At 63.9% G+C, this 20,814-nt stretch overlaps 5 protein-coding genes across 5 annotated transcripts; 2 read left to right on the top strand and 3 right to left on the bottom strand.

The window, feature by feature from the left end:
- Positions 1-5,659: 5,659 nt before the first annotated feature.
- On the top strand, positions 5,660-7,806 carry EMIHUDRAFT_196504 (hypothetical protein; the record flags this gene model as incomplete). The annotated part of the gene is made up of 4 exons (XM_005770686.1): positions 5,660-6,147; positions 6,300-6,423; positions 6,546-6,871; positions 6,978-7,806. 4 exons carry the CDS (start codon positions 5,660-5,662, stop codon positions 7,804-7,806), a joined length of 1,767 nt encoding a protein of 588 aa, XP_005770743.1.
- A 4,863-nt stretch (positions 7,807-12,669) lies between these two features.
- On the bottom strand, positions 12,670-14,551 carry EMIHUDRAFT_196499 (hypothetical protein; the record flags this gene model as incomplete). Its single annotated transcript, XM_005770685.1, has 6 exons — positions 12,670-12,757; positions 12,948-12,982; positions 13,117-13,203; positions 13,350-13,490; positions 13,829-13,903; positions 14,096-14,551. 6 exons carry the CDS (start codon positions 14,549-14,551, stop codon positions 12,670-12,672), a joined length of 882 nt encoding a protein of 293 aa, XP_005770742.1.
- A 306-nt stretch (positions 14,552-14,857) lies between these two features.
- On the bottom strand, positions 14,858-16,801 carry EMIHUDRAFT_349982 (hypothetical protein; the record flags this gene model as incomplete). Its single annotated transcript, XM_005770684.1, has 3 exons — positions 15,390-16,801; positions 15,300-15,315; positions 14,858-15,265 (listed from the first exon to the last, which is right to left on the bottom strand). Exons 1-3 carry the CDS (start codon positions 16,685-16,687, stop codon positions 14,858-14,860), a joined length of 1,722 nt encoding a protein of 573 aa, XP_005770741.1. The 5' UTR covers positions 16,688-16,801.
- Positions 16,802-17,456: 655 nt separating this feature from the next.
- EMIHUDRAFT_349981 (hypothetical protein) lies at positions 17,457-18,699 on the top strand. Its single transcript, XM_005770683.1, has one exon. It carries the CDS (start codon positions 17,486-17,488, stop codon positions 18,335-18,337), a length of 852 nt encoding a protein of 283 aa, XP_005770740.1. The 5' UTR covers positions 17,457-17,485; the 3' UTR covers positions 18,338-18,699.
- Positions 18,700-18,709: 10 nt separating this feature from the next.
- ACT-6 (putative actin) lies at positions 18,710-20,382 on the bottom strand. Its single transcript, XM_005770682.1, has 4 exons — positions 20,356-20,382; positions 19,972-20,241; positions 19,081-19,858; positions 18,710-19,004 (listed from the first exon to the last, which is right to left on the bottom strand). The coding sequence occupies exons 2-4, from the start codon at positions 20,208-20,210 to the stop codon at positions 18,891-18,893; spliced, it is 1,131 nt and encodes a 376-aa protein (XP_005770739.1). The 5' UTR covers positions 20,211-20,241; positions 20,356-20,382; the 3' UTR covers positions 18,710-18,890.
- Between the last annotated feature and the right edge of the window lie 432 nt (positions 20,383-20,814).

Below are 20,814 nucleotides of genomic sequence, written 5' to 3'. Positions count from 1 at the left end.
CGCCAAGTCAGCCATCAACGAGGCGACCGCCTCCGCCGAGTCCCACCGGGGCGAGGAGGGCGACATCGAGTCGACCCACGAGCTTGCGAGGTGGAACGCCTCGCGACGGCGGGCCACAAAGGGCGACGCCGCGATCGTGGTGCAGCAAGCCTCGAGCCCCGCCTGGACAACGGCTGGCGGCACCCGGCCCGCCACGAGCAGCACGGTCGCATCCGTGAGGAGCAGCTCTGCCGCCGGCCGCGACTGCGCGAGGCGGAGGACGGCTTTCCTCTCGAGTGGCGCCCCTCCGAGGCCGTCGAAGTAGGCGGACCGCTCGCTGCTGTGGCACCGAAGCCGCGGGTCCGCCGCCACGGCGAGGAGCGACTCGGCCTCGGCGGCACGGGCACCCCCATCACGCACCCGCGCGCCAGCCGACGAGGTGGCCGTCGGCCTCAGCTCAGAGACGACGCTCCCGTCCTCGTCGAGCGCCGCGAGCCAGCAGAGCGAGTCCCACCCCTCGACGTAGCAAGTGACCCCCGGCGCGGACCACGACGACCAGAAGCCGGAGGGCGGGAGCTCGTCGAGCCGCACCTCGCGGGCGTGCGGCACGTCGACGCGCACGCCAGTCGAGTAGACGACGGACAGGCCGGCGCCTATTCCTCCTCCAAGTGTGAAGAGACGATCGTTCACGCGTCGGGCAGAGGACGGACAGGCGCCGACAGCGCCCAGCACTGCGCCCGCAAGGTACGGCCACGGCACCCCTGGTCGGCCGAGGATGACTGGCTGCAGACCGACGTGCAGCAGCGCGCCGCTGATGGCGCCCGTGGTGGCCAGGCAGGGAAGTGTGACGCGGTTGTAGATGAGGTCGAGGTAGGAGAGGCTTCCCGGCCCGAATAGCTCGTCACTCAGCCCGATGCCGCCGCCACCTCCGCCTGGCCAAACCACAGAGAAGGCGCTCGGGTAGGTGAGTGGCGCGGCGAGCGCCACTATTATCCCGAGGAGCGGGCCCGCGACGGGGATCGGCCCGGCGGCCCAGCGCGAGAGGGCGGCTGGGCCACCGGCACCCGCCTCGACAACCAAATACGCGGCTGTGGCCGTGAGGCCGTTGCCGAGCGCAAAGGGCAGGAGGAGGGGCGCGTAGTAAAAGGCATTCGGCACAAGCGTCATGAGCGAGAATTGCAGCAGAGATGCGCCGCCGGTGAGGGCGACTCGCAGCTCTGGGCTCGCGTAGCGGAAAAGTAGCTGGTTCAAGCCAATCACAGGAAAGAGCGGCGTCGCCAGCGCAGTCGACGCACCCACGAGGCTCGCTCGCACTGCGAGAGGCGGCTGGTGGCCCGATGCCGACGAGATGCCGTGGATGAGTCGGCGTGGAGGCCGCCTCGACACCGCCGAGAGGCTACCGACGCATCGCGAGGCTGACGGGAGGCCGCAGACGTACGCGGGTCGAGCAAAGCGTGAATTCATCAACTCTCTACTTTCAATCTCTCACCCTCAACCCTCTAGCAAAATGGCCGCCGCCGCGGCAGCCGCACAAAGTCCGCCGTTTCTTTTCTCCCTTTCCTTGCAACTTTCCTTGTAAAGAACACGCCTGGCGCCGGCGAGCGCTGTCAAGAACACGCCTGGCGCCGGCGAGCGCTGAGATCCCCATCGTCGGCACGTCGAGGGCCATCTGCGTTGGTGTAGGTATACTGACTGGCCTTCAGCGGCGAGACGGAGGCGCGCGCCTTCCTCGACCAGAAAGAAAGAAAGAGAGTGACCCCCCAAGGGATGGGAGGACAGCACGCCGCCACCACACAGGGCAGGGATTTAATGCTAGTGGGAGAATCGTTTCTCTCTCGTTTCTCTCTCCTTTTTAGCAATACCAAACAACTCTAACACTCACACGTCATTTGGGGCCTGTTTGTTTGTTTTTGTTTTGCTCCTTTCGGTTAGAGCGCGCCACATGTTGCACCTTCTTTTCTTGCGTCTCGCAGAATGTCCCTTGTAACGTGAGAGAGTGCGTTGTGTTCTTGTTCTGTACCCGCTTTCTCTTGCCGTCCGAGCCAGTCTGCTGTGAGGGGGCTTCGCTTTCTGGAGACAGGCTTGTATCTTAAGGTAGCTGCAATCTCTTGCCGCGAAACTTTCGCGTCGGTCGACGTTCCGCGCTGTGTGTCGCGCCTGAGCTCGCCATTGGCGCCCGAGGCTACCCGGGACCGACAGACAGCATCAAAGGACGCGCTAGATGTGCTTGTGACCGGCGCGTCTCTCTTGACCGGCACGAGCAGTGCTGTGTGCGGCGCTCGCCACCCTGGCGATTGTGCTGGACGGCGGACGGCGCGGTTGCTCAGATGGCCTTATGACGACCCCATTTCGACATCGTCCCTAAGGCCTCTGCTCATGAGCTCCATGCGGGAATGACTGGCTCAACCAACTGATCACAAATTCTCTCTGCAACATCGAAGTCATCAAATTATGCTGTCACGATGAAGAATTTTGGCGCTTTGTGAGATATCGTGGGAATTTGTGATCAGTTGGTTGAGCCAGTGATTCCCGCATGGAGCTCATGAGCAGAGGCCTTAGGGACGATGTCGAAATGGGGTCGTCATAAGGCCATCTCAGTGGCTACACGGCCTGCCACGGCGTGTGTGCCACGACTCTGGACGACTCTGAACCGGCGCTTGATGCGGGCATAACTTGCGATCCCGACCTTGCGCGACGTGCCTATTAGTGCATTCTACCATCTACTCGCACATGGCAAGCATGGGCGACGCGTCAGGCCCCATGCCGGCCATCCAAGATATGCGTGCGCCAAGGGTTTGCAGCTACCTTAAGAATTCTGGAATTCTCTTGCGGGACTCGCGAGCCGGAGCCCAGTGCTGCGCCATTGCTCGTGGCCCGGGCAGATGATGCGCCGCTGCGCAAGATTGGGCCGCTTGAGCACGGTCCAGGCGCGCTGCTTACCCACCGAGCTTTCACGGTCCTCATTATCTCAGCGGTGCTGGGGCTTGGAGGTGAGAGGCAAGCGCTCGACCACGCGGAAGAAGTCAGACCGCGATTCCGCGCAGCGGCTCTCTCATGCCGAGTCCTCAAACCTCGGCGAGGAGCATGGTGTCTACCGCGGCCAGATTAGCGCGCTGCTGGGTGCCACAATGCAGGTGACGCTTTCCGATGGACGCGTCGTGAAGGCCAAGCCCGCGGGCAAGCTAAGCCGACCGGGCCATTTCGTGACGCTGAAGGTTGGGCAGGCCGTCTCGGTCCAGTTCGATGTGACGGAGGACGAGGATATGCAGACACCGCGCATCATTTCACGAGACGCGAACAACGACAGCGCTGCGTGAGCTCGTGAGTTGTATGGATCATCGCATTGGCATGGGTCTGTGCATGGATGGCTCTGTGCATCGAGGCTGAACCGGGGGCGGAGGCGTGGGAGCCCGGTCTATTCCTACGTCAACCAGTTTGTCAGTCATTCGCATACTGTCCAAAGTATCTCCCCTTCGCGGTCGTGACTCGTGTGCCGTTTCCTCCGGTCTGGCACTGTGGCACACAGTGGCACTGGCCACTGGCACTGGGGCATGCACCGGGGCCTCGCGCTCGCACGTCCTCCGCTCTTGGACAGTCTCTGTTTCTCGTAGTGAATGTGTTGCGGGCTTTACATGATCGCCATTACCCTCAGGTTTATTCAAGTATCACGTACTAGCCATATGCCGCGATCGGACCGATCGCCGTTAGGCGCTGAGCCCTGCGTGGCACCAGCGTGGTCTGTCGTCTGACAGCCTGACAGCAAACCCGGACAGCGCCGGACAGTGCCCGACAGGCGACAGCCTGACAGCGTTGACAGCACTTTCTCTGACAGACTGACAGCACGTATCTGCGGACAGCCTGACAGCAGAGTCTGACATCAGAGGGGCTCCGTCGCTGTCAGGCCCTAACGTGACAGCCTGACAGCTGCCTGACAGCCCGACAGCACACAGTGGCCTGACAGCAGCGCTGACAGCCCGACAGCCCGACCAGCCCGACAGCAGCACAGACCGTACACAGCCGTGCAGCCTCTTTCTTGCGCCCCATGAGGGTATAACAAAACATGCAAAGACATGCACATGTGAGTGTGGTGCATGCGCATGTGCATGTCCATGCACATGCACATGTGCACATGTACATGTGCATGCACATGCACATCCACATGTGCATGCACATATGAGTCATGGGCTGGTCATGGGTCTCTCTCTCAACCCTCCGTCCCTCCCGCCCCACCTCTGCGGACCCCTCTCTAGCACCGGCGGCTGTGCTACTACAAATGAAGCTACCAGCTAGCCTTCTGGGGCCCTACAGTCATATGCCTACGGCGTCTGGGTGGGGGTGGCCGCCGCCGTCTGTGCCGCGCTGCCGCCGCCGCCGCCGCCTGCGCCTGCGCCGCCATCTGCGCTCCCCAGGCGGACCCCTTCTAGGCAGAGTAGAGACTAGAGTATGTGTAGTAGAGTCCTGCTGGTCTCCTCTTGATAATGTCATAAGTGTTGATAGTGTGTCAGGCCCTGACAGCACCCCGACAGCACCAACCGACAGCACCTGACAGCACCGGCGTCTCTGACAGCAGCAGCAGCCCGACAGCTCTGACAGCTCCGACAGCGTCTGACAGCAACACCCGACAGCTCCGACAGCACCCGACAGCTACGGAGCCCCTCTGATGTCAGACAAGCACCCGGCAGCACCCGACAGCACTGACAGCACCTGACAGCTGGTCTGACAGAGGCACCTGACAGTGCCTGACAGTGCCTGACAGCCTGACAGATCACCTGACAGCACCTGACAGCCTGACAGCCAGGGCTCAGGTTAGGCGTTACCCTGCCTCTCATATCCAAACCCACCCCTCTCTTAGGCGCTTTTTAATGAGCCGGATGCGAGTGTCAACTCTCCTGACCTCGAACCCGCGCTACGCCTATACGGCCGGCGAGTCGCCTTATGAGGTAGAGTTTGTTGTAGAGATTTCACGTTGTAGAGCGCGGTCTACATGTCATCGCTCTAGCCCTCTACAACGCAGGCAGCCTTCGTGTCCCCGCCAGGCCCCCCCGCGCCGGATGTAGAGCTCTACAGTGCTTGAGCACTTGAGCACTGGATAGGGTCGATTCCGCATGGTACGGGACCCCTCGATCGTCTCGCCCTCCCCTCACTGGTGTGTTCATTGGGGGGGGGTCATAACAAACACGGTACAGGATCAAGGTGCACGCTGCAGAGGCAGTGAATCAACAGTGCTCTACAGCGCTCTAGCCTCTACAGTGCTCTACAGCTCTATCTGCAGCTCTCGACACTGCCCCCCCCCGGGGGGGGAGCGGGAGGGGGGGCGCTCTAATCTACACTCCAGGTTTATTCAAGAGCGGCCTGCTTGGCGCGCAGCTGCGTGAGCGTCGGCCCGCGGGCGCGGCTACTTCACGGCCTGTGTCACGAGCTGAATCATCAATTCATCATCGTCATCTCGTCATGCGTCTGCCTGCTCTGCTGAAACTGCTTCTCGCCGTGCGTCCTTGGAAATAGCTAGGAAGTTGTGCTCCGATTTGGAAAGAAAGAAAACATCCCACCCAAGGGGGGGATGGGATTTGGAATTTCGTCTTCACGGTTTGTTTTTTATTTGGGTGTGAAATGAAACTCGGTCGCGGGGCAAAAGAGGCGCGTTCCGGATTCGCAGCGCCCCCCGCCCTTGTTGGGTGAGATGGCCAAAGAGTATGCGCCCAAAGTACCAAAACCGACCGCGGACTACGTACGGCGACAGCGCGAGCTGTCGCGCGCATCATCCCAGTCCCCATCCGAGCCGTTGGCAATGCACCGCTATGACAGCGCCGATGCAGGCAAGTCCGCCCGGGCTGAGTTGGGCTACGGTGCCTTCCGTGCGCATCCCGTGGACTGGGAGTCGCCGCCGTGGTACAAGGTCCCCTACGAGTGCGTGTACGACGGACTCTACTCCGGCTGCTGTGCGTGGCGCTACTCGTGCGCATCGATGTGCTGCAAAAACGAGGACGCGGACTGGTGGGGCAGCATCGTTGAGCCGCACCAGTCGCACTACGCCCGCTTCAGCGCGTGGTACCTGTCCGAGAGGCCCGGGACCGGCCTTCTTTGCTGCAAGGGCGTGCCGTGCGTCCGCCCTTTCGGCGATGTGACCTACTGCTCACCGTACAACAGTTGCGACTGCTGCGCCACATGGTGACCTTAGCTGGTACACTGCCATTCTCCCCTGGGCAACGCGCCATCCCAACCGCGCATACCACTGCACACACCACTGCCAGGACCCCGTCACCACTGCCTCTCATACTCGGAGCCTCGACAGCCCCACTGACGCACTGTGCCCCCGTCAGGTGCGCCTACGTCCCAGGCTTTTGTTATATGACGTGGGGTACCAAGTTCTTCGGCGACGCCCGCGTAGCGTACGCCACGCTGCCCGCCTATAACGGCGGCCACAGCTTCTTTATGAGCAACAAGGTTTGTCCCACCACAAAACGCGGCACCCCCTGCTTCCTGGCGTGCCATCGGCCATCGCCCCTTACCATGGCCTGCGGTCTCTATCCTCCCCCACTCCGACTCCTTGTGATGCCGCGCGACAGGTCTGCATCGCCGACGCCGCGTACGTGGAGAAGCTCACCACCGGACCGCAGGACCGAGGCAACTTCCTCGGAGAGAAGCCGATGTACGGATTCCTGCCCACCTCGGACAGGTCCGAAGCCTCGGTCTGCAGCTTCGCCCGCACCTCCTGCTTCATGGGCGACAATGACGTCATCTTCCCACTCTCCAAGCCGAATGGGAAGTGCCCAATGAACTTCGGCCACCACCGCGCATTCCGGGCGCAGTTCTCCAAGTACATCGCCAACGACGAGGCGCTGAAGCGTGGCAGCCTCGACGACCCGGCAACGCGCTTTCGCAGATCGGACCCGTGCCCTCCACCGATTCTCAGTCGGCGCGAGCGGCTCCCTGCAGGTGATGCGGCGCATCTACGACGACGTCGGCATCCGAGAGGCGTTCCTAGAGACTCTTCGGAGGTCGCGCGAGGAGGGTTGGGCGGAGAATGTCCTCCCCAAGAAAGGCTACGCGACGAAGAAGCTCAACGAGGCGCGCGAGGAGCTTCTCGTGCGGGCGCTCTTCTACGTGCTATTCGGGATCGACTTTGGTGACACGGTCCCGGCATGGGCATCGTGGGCGGCGGGCAAAGCCGCGGTGCTGCAGTATCTGGCCCCGATGAAGATGGGCGCTGCACACATGAAGGCGATGTACGCGGCGATGGCTGAGTCGCCCGCGCTGAGGGAGTACGTGGTGGACACCGAGTTTCCAAACTGCCCGTCCAAGGACGAGTTCATTCGGCAGGTCGCCTCGGTCACGATCATCGCCGCCCTCGTGGGCAACTCACACGTCACCTATTTCGCTCTCGGCGGCGGCGAGCTCAACCCGCTCAGCGAGGACCGCTCGCCGCCCGCCGACTTTGCGATGCCTTGGGACGACCGCGAGAAGCTGCGGCTGGTCGTGCTCGAGAACGTGCGGCGCAACCCCGCCGTCTATGAGACGGTAATGAAGCTCGCAGAGCCGACCAAGCTGCCCACTGCGGGCGGCCTGCGCGAGTTTCCCGCGGGCACCCCGACGCTTCTCTCGTACGTGAACGCAAACATGGACCCGAACATGTGGGGCGACGACGTGAAGGAGTTCAAGCCGTATGAGCGCGCGGCGATGCTGTGGGGGCCCGAGGCGAAGCTCTTTAGCTTCAACTCGTGCGGCGACAGGGGTGACCGCAGGTGCCCCGGCCGCGAAGTCGCCCTCCAGCTTGCGGTGAACCTGTTGCAGGAATGCTATCGGCCGACATCTACTCGCACCGTGTGACGAGGCTATTGGACGGCAGCAGCAGGTCCACCGCCGCGCTTCCAACCTCAACTCGCGCGAGGTGGGCGCCGTGCGACGCTCGCCCTCCTGGCGTCTTTGCCTCGTGTGATGCCGGCTAGTCGCCGACGGGCATCTCTCTGCTCTATGAGTCCCCCCTCGATGGGCGGGGGGCGCGCGCGCCGCGAGTCTCGCTCTGAGTCAGTGGTGTGTATTAAGCGGAACGACACTCAAGATGCCGCCCAGAGACAGCTGTGGACATTTTGCAGACAGCATGACAAACGCTGCGAGTACGGTGCCACGCGGCTCTGGCAAAAGGTTAGCGGTTGCGGGTGCAGCGCCTGTCCCCCGCGCGGCGGCGCGACAGACGCAACAACGAAACACAGGGTGCCCCGCCCCCAGACACACACGACCACAACCCACTGACAAACTGCGCAAACAAATTGAGCAATGCAGACGGGGGGCTGACAAATATTTCGCCCTTTGTACATCCTGCCTGGCAGGCTGGGCAATATAAGGGAGAGGATAGGAGGGTTTGCGTTGCGGCCTGTGTGCTTTGCTCATGCCAGGTAGCCGCCTCATGCCACCCGTCGTCAGCTCGCGTGGAACTTGACCAAAATAGCATGGAAGGCGACACTAGCACCCTGCTCTAGAGGCAGGGGAGGCACGGGCAGCAGCTGTTCCCCGTGCAGATCTCGTACGGCAGCAGCGCGATTGTGCAGCATGCGGTGAAAGCGCAGGTGAAGCAGAACATCAGGAAGCAACCGAGAGAGCCAAGGAGGGTGTACGTCGCAAAGATCGCGGGCGTAACGGTCGCAATGTACCCGGCAAATCGCTCCACCTCGGGGTCCATCTCTTGCAGCTTGCGCAGCACGTCTGGCGAGCCGGCGGCCCCGGCCGAAGGCATTTGCATGTGCGGCTCGGCCTCGTCGAGCTCCATCGCAGCAGCGTGGCGCGAGACGTCCAGCGCACGCACCTGGTAAGCGCCTCCGATCACAAACAAGCTGAGGACGACGGCCGCGACGCGCACCATGGTAGTAGCGATGGGGAGGAGCCGGGCAAATTGGCGCGCGTTTACAAGTTGCGCCGTCGGCAAATCCAAATTCAGTATTCCGGCCAAAAGGGCGCCGAATAGGCGCCGCCCGTCGCCACAGCTACATACGATGGGTCGAGCGGCGCTAGCGTTGGCTGTCGGCTTGATAGTGACAGGGTGTGCAGCCTTGGCAACTCCGCAGGAACGCAGCATCGCCGCTGGCTCGCTCGACGAGCCTGAGCAGTTGGTCCCCTCGGCGGGCGCGCACCGCAGAGAGCTGACTGAGCTTGAGGTCCTCCCAGCATGGGTGGGGTTTCACGTGCGGAGGCTCTGGGGTGTTGCGTCCGAGGACACGGTGGTCGAGTCTGCAGTCGGCGAGGGCGTCCGGGACAGCCTTGACCCTACCGTGGACCGGTTCCGACAGTACGTGTCGACGATCTCACCAGCTATTTATGCAACATACACCCTGGTCGGTGTACTGGCCTTTCTCCTGACATTCTGCCTCACCTGCGCCTTCTGCGTCTGCTGCTCCGTGGCGCTGCTCCCCTACGAAATCTGCGCAAATTCGTGCTGCCCCTGCCTACCCTGCCTCTAGCTCGGCGACAGGCGACAGCTCAAAGGCCATCGCAGATCGTGTGCCGAGATTCTGGAACGCTTTTCGTATTGGTGGTCATTCTCTCAGCGACGCTCTAGCAAGCCCACATTGCGTGGACATAGTTCCGAGCGGTGGGCCACGTCGCTTCCGCTTGCCAAGTGGACATAGTTCCGAGCGGCGGGGGGCAAGTCGCGCGCCGCGGGGGCTCTCTCGCGAGGAGCGTGTCTGGTGTCCGACTCTTCACGGGATTCACGGTCCGGATTCATCTATTCACCTACATATTTGAATGAGACATTCGAGAGAGAGATAAACATGTAGCAGTATCCACGTACGAAGCCTCACAAACGTGCTGCCGTGTGGTACGGCTTTATGGCGCCATGTCATGCCGCTCCGCTCGGGGCGCCCAGGGCCCTCGTCGCGGCCTCCTTGCGCGCGAGCCGCCTCGCCTTCTTTGCCTGAAACGCCTCCTTGCGCCTTGCGATCTCATCCTCCTCGAGGGAACTGCTCTGCTTTTTCCTCCTCTCCCTGTGCTCGCGCTTCTTCAACGTCCTCCGCTTTGACGCGCGCGCCCTGCGCGCCTGAGCCTTGGCCTTGAGCCGCTCGTTGTCGTTGTGGGTGCGCATGCCCTTGCGGCACTCGGCGAGCAGCTTCTGAAACTTATTGCCGGCAAGAAACTGCTCAAACCCCTCCCGCGTGTGGAAGGAGTAGTCTGGGAGCAGCTCGGTCCTGTAGACTGTGCCGCCTTTGGCTCCTTTGGTTGTGACCACAAAGTGCTTGCGCTCCCACTGCTTCTGGCGCTTCCGCGCTTTAGCCGCCTCCGATGTCCCAGCCGGCGCATCGCCGCTCTCGCCACTGCTCTCGTCGCCACTCTCCTCCTCGCCGCCCTCCTCTGCCTCGCTCTCGTCGCTCCAGTGGCGGCCCTCCTCAGATTCACTGTCGTCGCTGCCACTGAAGTCGGCGCCACCCACGCCGCCTCCAGCTGTCGCAACGCGGCCGGGTGGCATAACTGCGCGGACCTGAAACGCGAGCTGGAGTGGACGACGACGAGGTTTTGCCGGGCTCCAAAAGAAACCTCGCCGTATGAGGCACAAAAAAAAATTCTTCTCCCACCCCTCGTTTGGCGTGCCCTTTATTATTTATTTATTACGAAATCCCACGGAGGCCGGTCGTGCATCGGCGCGTCGGCCGTAGGGCCGGGGGGGCGGCGGCATCCATCGCTGCGGGTCGCTGCGGGCCGACGATTGTGGACTGATCGATCGTGGCGGGCGGTGTTCAGCTGGGACGTTCTACGTTAAAAGAGCGTCGGCGCCGACACGAGAGACTTATAAGGGTAGAAGGTGAGGCCGGGATCGCACACGGCAGGGGTGGCGGGACGGTTGTGGAGCGAAGTGGCGGTAGCCAGCCTCAAACACCATGGGACAATAAGATGAGATTGCCAGATGAGAATGGGGGGAAGGACAGACGAGCGACATTTGACGACGTCGGGGGTCACAATGTGACGACCAAAACGATCTTGGGAGCCAGGGTGAGACAACAGGTAGGGGTGCCACACGGTGCACACCACAGGCGCATTCTGGAGGGGGAAAAGAAACGGGGAATGAGGGGCCCCGCCACGAGGAGTGCGTTTTGGGGATGCAGAGCGTGCAAGGCGGCTAGGGATGCGGCCGCAAAAGAGGCGCGTGAGGCAAGGAGGAGAATCGGAGAACGGAGAGACTGGGACGACTGGACACAAGAAGACAGTGAGCCGCCACAGGCGTCGTTGGCGCACGTACTGAGTGGCAGCTGCGCTGGAAATAAGGAAGAGGCGCGTCACTTCATGCGGAAGCTTGACAAACACACGGCGAGGGCGACAGCAAGAGTCGAACGGGAGGCGCCTGAATCAAAAGACACGGCGACATCCTTGAGACGCGCGAGAGCAACCTCCTTAAAGGCAATAGGGTCTAGATTTGGAGCGCTCACCGAAGAGGCGTACGACAAAATAGCGCCCGTGATTGCCTGCCTGCACGCTGCCAGCACTGACAGACTCCATACCCGAAAGAAAGAGGGGGGAGCTCGCGGGAGAGGTGACGAGTGAACTACAGGTAGTGGGGAAGGCAGCTTCGATTGCCATACAGACATGGGCGCGAAACAATCGGAGTGGGAGTCAGAAATGTGGTCCTTGCGCGAGGGGAGCTCGATAAACTCGAGGGGCCAAATTATGCCGCGAGCGGAGGAGGGCGGAGTTACGCAGAGCGGCGAGAGAAGCAGCGAGAGCAAGGCAGACGGCAGCGGCGTCTCAGAACGAGGCCGAGGAGAGCGATGAGTCAGAGGATGAAACAGCAGGGGAGAGAGAACGAGGACGAGAGTGAGAAGAACGAGAGGTGACATGAAGGTCGCTGCGAGAATTGGTGAGAAACTGCGAAGAGAGATAGGAAGTGGTAGACGCCCGAGGGTGGGCGACGGCTAGCACCACACTCCTCTCCTTAAAATCCCTGTGTGGTGGCGGCGTGCCGTCCTCCCATCCCTCCCTTGGGTTGTCTGTTTTCTTTCGTTCTTTTTTTTGCGCCGAGAAAAAGCCGCGAGAGCAAGGGATCGGCGGACAGCGGCGGCGCAGCAGAACGAGGCAGAGGAGAGCGACGCGACAGAGGATGAAGCGACAGGAGGGAGAACGACGAGAGTGGGACGACCGCGAAGGTGGCATGAAGCTTTTGAAGGTTGCAGCGAGAAGCGGCGAGGGACTGCGAAAAGAGACATAGGAAGAGGCAGACGCCCAAGGGTGGGCGACGGCTAGCACCACCACACTCCTCTCCTTAAAATCCCTGTGTGGTGGCGGCGTGCCGTATTACTCCCACATCCCTCCCTTGGGTTGTCTGTTTTCTTTCTTTTACTTTTTGCCGTCCTCCCATCCTCTTGTGTATTTTTATTATTTATTTATTTCTTTTGAGACGAGCAAAAAAAAAACAGAGCAACAAACAACAAACACAGAGAGACGGAGAGAGGGGGAGAGGGAGAGGGCTCAGGGGGAAAATCACGTTCTTCTTCAACTTCTATCTCTAATGTCTAAAACTCTTACGCTTCCATGGACCATGGACCATGCACGCTTCCATGGCGCATGCCCGCGCCCGATTCTTATTCAACACGAAAAATGGGACATCGTGCCGCCAGCGGAAAGCTAGTCGACGGGTTCGGCACGCTCACGAGCGCCGTGTGAGACCCCCGCGCACACCAGCCTTGTGTCTATAGGCGCAGCGAGGAGAGGCTACTCCGGCTGCTTCAGCAGGTAGTAGCCCACGCTCTGCCCGCAGCCGTCCCGCTCGTCGTGGCCTGCGAGGTGCTTGCCTCCCAGCCTGGCGGCACAGTCGCGGCGTGAGCTGCGGCGGGGCTGCGGAGTCGGGGGATGGGGTGGTGTGTGCGTGCGCCTGACGGGCGGGTGTGGGCTTAAGGCGGTGGGCGGCTCGCCTGCCGAGCACGCGCCTCATCAGCTCGTTTGGCGAGTTGACGCCGAAGGCGCGGTACTGCGGCGGCACGCCCTCACACCAGCGCAGCAGCAGCTTGCGGCCGAGCCCGAGCCCCTTGCGCCGCAGGTCGCGGCGCAGGAAGAGGTGGTGGAGCCGCGGGCCGTCGAGCAGCGAGCCTGGGGGGGGGGGGGGGGGAGGGCCCACCGGGCGGGGGTGCCGAGAGGGGTCCGAGAGGCTCTGACGCCGACGGGGCTGTCCAGCTTGCCTGCGTGGTGGCGGGTGCCGTAGGCGTACCCGACGGCCTCGGTGCCGCGCAGGAGGAGGAGGACGTGCTGCTGACCGCCGAGGGGCTCGGCCTGGGAGGAGGGCGGGGCGACGCGGCTGAGGGAGGGGGCGAAGAGGGGGGAGGGGGGCAGGAGGGCGGGGCGTCTGCCGGGGGGGAGGAGGTCGCTATCAGGTCGCTATCAGGCCGCGTCCGCACCCCAGCCGAGGAGGGACCGATCCGGTTCGGGTCCTCCTCCGCGAACTGCGCCATCAGCGCCGCGAGGCCCGGGTGGCCCCACTCGCGACACTCCTCAAACCGATACCCGGCCGGCAACTCGCGCGCCATCGCCCGGTCGACCTAGGGACGTGTCGTGGGACGTGTCCGCGACGTGACCCGGCCGGCAGCCCGCCATCGCCCGGTCGACCTCGCGCGCGCGAGAGAGGAGGAGCTCGTAGATGCTGTCGCCTGAGGGGCACCTCGTGGACGTGTCGTGGACGTCTCGTGGACGTGTCATCGGAGTGCACGCCGTCGCCTGCGGCGGCGGCAGGCGGCGGCGGACCCGCCGCTCGCGCGCCCTGGCGCGTGGTCGGCTCAACCGGCGTGCGGCCGGCGAGAGGCGTGCGGGCGGCGCCTCCCCCATCCTCGCCCGCCTCCTCCCCCTCGCCCGCCTCCTCCTCGCCCCTCTTCTTGCCTACCGAGGCCGCGTCCGCCAGGCGGAAGCTGTCGCCTCGCGCCACAGCAAGAGACACAGCACCCTCTGCAGGAGACGCCTCTACAAGAGACGCCTCTGCAAGAGACGCCTCCATCTTCTCCTCGCCCTCCATGTCCTCCTTGCCCTCCTTCTCCCCCTCCGCGTCGCTCCCCGCCGCCGCCGCGCCACAGCTCGCAGCCTCCCCATCCTCCTCCTCGCCCTCCTCCTGCAAGAGATCCGCCAAGCCGCCTGCGACAGAAGAGCCGGCCACCGACTCGGTGGCAGAGACCTGGCTGCTCACCTCGGCGGCGTCTGCGGCAGCCGAGGGGTCCGAGAGGGGATCCCGCTCTGCCTCGGCGGGGGCCTGCGCCACCGCCACCGGCGGCGGCGGCGTGGGGACGGCTGGCTGGCCGACTCGCTGCTGCTGCTCCGCAGGCTCCACGTCGGCGTCGGTCTCGAGGACGGTGCGGTCGAGGCGGGCGAAGTACTCCACCTGGCTGCGTATCCGTGCCGGCAGCTCGGCCTGCTCCTCCTCGACCTGCGGCGGCGCGATCGCCCTGGCGCCCGCGGTCTTCTTTGCCCGCTTTCGTGCCTTTTGCGGCTTCAGAGTGGCCGCCGCGACATTCTCTTTGGCCGCGGCGGGCCGGGACGCCTTGACGTCCGCCTGCCGCCGCTTGCGTCGCTCGAAGGTCCTCTGAAACAAGCGCGCGTGCCGAACGTCGTCCATGGAGGTCTGGATGCGCGACGGGCGAGCCGAGGGACACTGTCGTGGTGTACCTGTGTCACGGCTCCCGTGGTGTACCTGTGTTACAGCCGACGCCGAGCAATTCTCGCAGTTCTTTTTTCGAAGAATTCTTTTTAAAAACCTTTGCGTCGTCTTCCCTTATGCGTTAACTTATGGGAAGGTTACTGACCGCACTCCAAAGACCAAGTGCTCCAACGTGCAACGAGAGCATGCCACCAGACTCCACAGAGACATTAGAGAGATTTCATTACACAGTACTTTAAATAAGTCCACCGCGCGCGGCCCTTCTCAGCGCACGAGCAGCTTGTCGAGGCCGAGCGGCTTGAGCAGCGAGTCGTAGATCTGCTTGTTGATGGCGCGGCCCGCCACCACCTGCGGCTCGTCGTCGCGCACCGGGCTGACCTGCCGCACTCGGTTGTTGCGCACGCCCAGCGCGCCGCTGCGCGCGAGCGCGTTGGCCGCCTCGATGCCGCTCACGTAGGCCCTCTCCTGGCACAGCCCCTTTGCGCCGTGCTCGAACTCGCCCATGCGCACCCAATCGCCGGCGCAGACCAGGTTCGGCACGCGCGTCTGCAGCGGCGGCCGCTTGTCGAACGATCCGGGCGAGAACCAGGAGACGGCGCCGGGGTAGCGGGCGACGAACGAGTCGACGACGTTCGCCCGCGAGAAGCCGGGCACGGCCGCGGGCAGCAGGTCCTCCATCAGCGTGGCGACGACGTCCTCGTCCGACAGACCCATGAGCGCTCCTGTGGGGGTCGGGGGGGGAGGGGCAGGTGAGACGTGCGCTGCATCTCTGGCCCGCTGGCAAGCCCATCCAGACGCGCCAGAGTTGTAAAAGTCGCATGCGACCACGGAGCCCTGCGGCTCGTCGCCGCCCCACAGCGCGCGCAGCGCCTCGTCGCCGCCGCCGTACGCCGGACCCTGCAGCTGGTCGAGCATGAAGAAAGTGCCGCCCGCGCCGCGCAGCGCCTCGAAGCGCGAAAACACGTTAGCGGGCGTGCGCGTCTCGACGGTGGTGTCGAGCCAGAGGCGGCAAGCTATCACGTCGATGCCGCCGAGCGAGGCCGCCTTGCAGAGCTCCGGCGCCGCGCGCGCCAGCTCGGGCGAGCCGCCCACCACGCCGCTCATCCCCTTTGAGCCGAGCGCGAGCACGCAGCCGTTCAGGCCGGTCAGCGCCTCGCTCCCTCCGCGGCTCGCGTAGCTCAGCCCGCTCACCTTGCCAGCGGCGTCCAGCTGCACGCTCTGCACGCGGCTGCCGCCCAGCACCGTCAGCGCGGGGGCCCCGCCCGCTCCGTCCGCCTCGCCGGCCCCGCTATCCTCCCCGCCGGGCCCGCCGCCCGCCTCTCCGGCGGCCTCTCCGGCGGGCGGGAGAGTCTTTGCCAGGAGGGAGCGGGCGAGGGGAGCGATGAGCAGCTCGGAGATGGAGGGGTAGCGGATCCAGCGCACGTCGAAGGAGGTCTGGTGGGCGAGCGCGTAAAAGTAGAGCAGCTCCATCGCCACCGCCGCCGAGAGCTCCTCGGGTGGCTTGAAGAGGCCGATGAGCAGGGTCGGCTTGAGAAAGTCGCGGACGAAGCGCTCCGAGATGCCCATGCGGAGGAAGAGCTCGTGCGCGGTCATGCGGTCGTACGCGCGAAACGCCTCCTCGTCCCGCGTGAAGTCGATCGTCGCGTACAGCAGCCCGAGCACCGTCACCCGGTCAGGCACCGGGATCCGCTCGAAGAGCTGAAACGTCGCGAGGACCTGGCCGAGAGGCGAGGGCAGCTCGGGCAGCGGCGCGTCGGAGAAGGGGAGGTTCGTCGACGAGAAGACGGGCGCCGTCGCCTCGAGCCCGTCGGGCGAGTAGAAGGACGAGTTCGTGAAGGGCGTGAAGACATCCTCCTCCCGCAGCCCGAGCGACCGCGTGAGCGCCTCGATGTTGGGGTAGTCCTTCCAGAAGCCGCGGGTGCCGGCCTCGAACGGCTTGCCAGTCGGCGTGAGGTACGGAGTCTCCCCGGTCGGGTCGGGCAGAGAGTCGAGCAGCGTCACGCGGCAGCCATTCTCGACCAGCGTCTGTGCAGCGGCCCATCCACCCCATCCAGCGCCGACCACAGCGACATGCGGAGGCTCGCCGGCCGCCATCGCAGGCGGCCCGCCGCCGCGGGCGTGAGATGAGGAGGCGGGCGCACGCGGAGCGGCGACGAAAGTCTCGGCCAGGATGTGCAGGGAGAGCATCGGTCAGAGTTGGTTGTCTGTCTCTGTGTTTCGCGGATGCGGCCGACCAGCAGGGCAGTGTCCTGACATTCCTTTGGAAAACAAAATTCACCAAATGATCGAGGGTGAGTCAGAAATGTGGTCCTTGCGCGAGGGGAGCTCGATAGACTCGAGGGGCCAGGATACGCCGCGAGGAGGACGGAGTTGCGCCGAAAGGCGGGAGAAGCCGCGAGAACAAGGGCCGGCAGGCGGCGGCGTCGCAGGACGAGGCAGAAGAGAACGACGCGACAGAGGAGGAAGTGACAATGACGATTTGGCCTAAAATTTGGCTGATTTTGGGCCCAAACCAGCCTCAGACTCGGCTCAGAGCCAAAAATTGACGATTTCCACGGAGTTTTCTCGGGAAAATAGAGAGGAAAAGAGAGGGTGCTGTAGAGAAAAAAGGAAAGGAAAACAGACGGGGTGCGAGAGGAAAACCTCGTACAGCCTAACCAACAAGGGTGCGCCGTCCCTTTAGGCGGGATTTTCTAGAGACCACGCCTCACTTTTTCACAGGGGGGGATCCGTCTGGAAAAAGGATGCTAGGATGCTTTTCGCTGCACATGCTCGAGGCGAGGGTGCTGTGAAAGCAGGCGTGGTCTCTAGGTACCGGGTACTGGATCCTGTACTCGCCTATACTCGCCAGGGCCCACAGGCCGACGAGCACACTCCTCTCCTTAAATCCCGATGTTACGTCTATCCCTCTTGCTCCTGGTCGGGCCACTGGACGCGCTCCGCGTCGCTGTGACCGGCGCTGGCGGCCAGACGGGGCAGCACGCCTTCCGGAAGCTGCTCGCGCTGCCCGAGTTTGAGCCGGTCGGGATTGTGCGGAGCGAGGAGAGCAAGGCGGCGCTGGTCAAGTCGGGTGTGCCTGCCGATGCGGTGACCGTGGCCGACGTCACCGACGGGGCCGCCATCGCCGCTGCGCTCGCCGGCTGCGACGCTCTCATCATTGGCACCAGCGCCAAGCCGGCGCCGAGCGGAGAGACGGACGAGTCGACGGGCCGCCCCATCTTTGGCTTCCCGAACGGCCAGCCGGAGGCCGTCGATTGGCTCGGCCAGAAGTCGCAGATCGACGGCGCCAAGGCTGCCGGCGCGATCCACGTCGTCCTCTGCTCCTCGATGGGCGGCACCGACCCGGGCAACATGCTGAACGCGCTCGGGCGCGAGAGCTTGCCGGACGGCTCGACGAAGGGTGGCGACATCCTGCTGTGGAAGCGCAAGGCGGAGAAGTACCTCATCGACAGCGGCGTGCCGTTCACCATTGTCCACCCGGGCGGCCTCCTCAACGAGCCCGGCGGCAAGCGGCAGCTCGTCCTCGGGGTCGATGACGAGCGGACCGTCGGGGAGCGGTCGATCCCGCGCGAGGACGTGGCGGAGGTGCTGGTGCAGGCGCTGCGGATACCGGCGTACCGCGGTCGCTCCTTTGACCTGCGGAGCATGAACGAGGGCGAGGGGGCGGTCACGACTGACTTTGCGGCGCTGCTCGACGAACTCGGCGGCAGAGACTGCGACTACTCTCTCGGCAAGATGGCGTAGAGCGAGAGGACAGGTCGCGTGGAGCCGGGTCGCGTGCTCGTCTCTAGCGTGCTGGGCCGGGAAGCATCTCGACCGCCACACCCGCACACATCGAGAGTCCAGCTCGCACAGCGCCATGTAGCAGCGGTGCCGCGCTGCTTGTGCCTCGCGCGCGTCGCGGCTGGCAATGGGGCTGCCCGTCCATGTCCATGTCCATGTGTGCCCCCATCGCCCCCCACGCATGCCCGCGCGCCGGCGGCCTGTCGCTGTCGCGCCTGTCCCCGTCTCCCAGTGTGTGACTGTGACGTGTGAGCGGCGCCGTGTCCTCGTCTGTCGAGCCGCAGACGGCAGAGCGGACAGCTCTCGGAGTCGAAAAGGCGAAAACGCGAAACATGCTGCACCAGATTTTTTTCAAGTTTGGAAGGAGATCATAGTTCACAGAAACCACTGTAAGATACATTGCGCGCGCGAGCCGCCCAGCGCCCCGCCCCGCCGCCCTGCGCCCCGATGGCGATGCTCGTGGCGCAAGCCGAGCGCGCGTCTTACCGCACCCCCCCCTCTATTTCGTCACAGCTCAGAAGCACTTGCGGTGCACGATGGACGGGCCCGACTCGTCGTACTCCTGCTTGGAGATCCACATCTGCTGGAAGGTGGAGAGCGACGAGAGGATGGAGCCGCCGATCCAGACCTGTGCGCGAGGAGGGGAGTGGGCGGTGAGAGAAGCGTGGGGAGGCGATGGGGCGCGCGAATGGGGCGCGCGGCACCGAGTATTTGCGCTCGGGCGGCGCGATGATCTTGACCTTCATCGACGCGGGCGCGAGGGCGGTGATCTCCTTGGACATGCGGTCGGCGATGCCGGCGTACATGGTGGTGCCGCCCGAGAGGACGACGTTGGCGTAGAGGTCCTTGCGGATGTCGACGTCGCACTTCATGATCGAGTTGTACGTCGTCTCGTGCACGCCCGCCGACTCCATCCCCAGGAAGGAGGGCTGGAAGAGCGCCTCGGGGCAGCGGAAGCGCTCGTTGCCGATGGTGATGACCTGGCCGTCGGGCAGCTCGTACGACTTCTCGAGCGAGGAGGAGGAGGCGGCGGTCTGCATCTCCTGGTCAAAGTCGAGCGCCACGTACGCCAGCTTCTCCTTGATGTCGCGCACGATCTCGCGCTCGGCGGTGGTGGTGAAGGAGTAGCCGCGCTCGGTCAGCAGCTTGACCATCCAGTCGGTCAGGTCGCGGCCGGCGAGGTCGAGGCGGAGGATGGCGTGCGGCAGCGCGTAGCCCTCGTAGATGGGCACGGTGTGCGAGACGCCGTCGCCCGAGTCCATCACGATGCCGGTCGTGCGGCCCGACGCGTACAGCGAGAGGACGGCCTGGATGGCGACGTACATGGCGGGCACGTTGAAGGTCTCAAACATGATCTGCGTCATCTTCTCGCGGTTGGCCTTGGGGTTGAGCGGCGCCTCGGTCAGCAGGACCGGGTGCTCCTCGGGTGCCACGCGCAGCTCGTTGTAGAAGGTGTGGTGCCAGATCTTCTCCATGTCGTCCCTGTGCGAGGGGGAGAGGAACCGGAGTCGGCACGAAGCGGGCTGGTTGGCGGCCGAGGGAATCGAAGATTTGCCTGGGGAAGTGGGCTCAGGGGCTTCTCAGCGGGCGCGCACCAGTTCGTGACGATGCCGTGCTCGATCGGGTACTTGAGCGTGAGGATGCCACGCTTGGACTGCGCCTCGTCGCCGACGTACGAGTCCTTCTGGCCCATGCCGACCATCACGCCGGGCTGGCGCGGGCGGCCGATGATGGAGGGGAAGACCGCGCGCGGGGCGTCGTCGCCCGCGAAGCCCGCCTTGCACATGCCGGAGCCGTTGTCAACCACAAGCGCCGCAACTTCGTCGTCAGCCATTTTTGTTGTTTGGAAGGAGGAGTTGGGGTGCCTGAGGCGGGGCGAGGGGGCGTCCGGCGGTGAGCGGGTGCGCGGCGGTGCGTGGATCGGGTCGGGGGGCGCGCGTGCTCGGGGGCGAGAGGGTGGCGGCGCCGAAGTCGGATACCTTTGAGTGCTCGCCGATTGCCGAGCGTGGAAGCCGCCGCGTCTTGCGGGTTTGTTTCTTTTTTCGTGCTCGTTGGCTTTCCCTCCACATACTACACACTACACACAGTGTACTAGCACTGCGCATCCCGCGCCGTGCCCCCAATGTCAATACTCGAGCTTCCTTGTGCTCAATCTTGTCGTCCTACGTCCCTTGCGAGCGTTCGCGTGAAGCCCAGTGTTTTGATCCTTTACAGTCCTACATAGAGCCAGCCACCCTCCGGCTCTGAGCCTCCGCGCTCAAACGTGGTACCTTACGGTGAGGTGCACTCCACCCCCGAGGTCATGCTCATGGCGGACATCTCAGAGAGAGATTTTTAGCAATACCAAACAAGTTGTTTTGTTTGACATCTCCGCCACGCCCAGCAGGCAGCAGCGAAAAAATGACCAATCTGATCACCGACTACTCTGGCGATCCCGT

Source organism: Emiliania huxleyi (genome assembly GCF_000372725.1).
Source record: "Emiliania huxleyi CCMP1516 unplaced genomic scaffold EMIHUscaffold_4, whole genome shotgun sequence".
Classification (NCBI taxonomy): Eukaryota; Haptophyta; order Isochrysidales; family Noelaerhabdaceae; genus Emiliania; species Emiliania huxleyi.
Note: the sequence above shows the minus strand (reverse complement) of the source record. Positions and strands in the feature narration are given on the sequence as shown.

What these genes read in the sequence shown, in the direction of transcription:
- ACT-6 (XM_005770682.1), bottom strand. Translation starts at nt 20,210, where the DNA reads ATGGCTGACGACGAAGTTGCGGCGCTTGTGGTTGACAACGGCTCCGGC. An exon ending in CACGGCATCGTCACGAACTG is followed by an intron (nt 19,859 to 19,971) that starts GTGCGCGCCCGC and finishes CCCCTCGCACAG; the next exon opens with GGACGACATGGAGAAGATCT. An exon ending in CGCCCGAGCGCAAATACTCG is followed by an intron (nt 19,005 to 19,080) that starts GTGCCGCGCGCC and finishes CCTCGCGCACAG; the next exon opens with GTCTGGATCGGCGGCTCCAT.
- EMIHUDRAFT_349981 (XM_005770683.1), top strand. Translation starts at nt 17,486, where the DNA reads ATGTTACGTCTATCCCTCTTGCTCCTGGTCGGGCCACTGGACGCGCTC.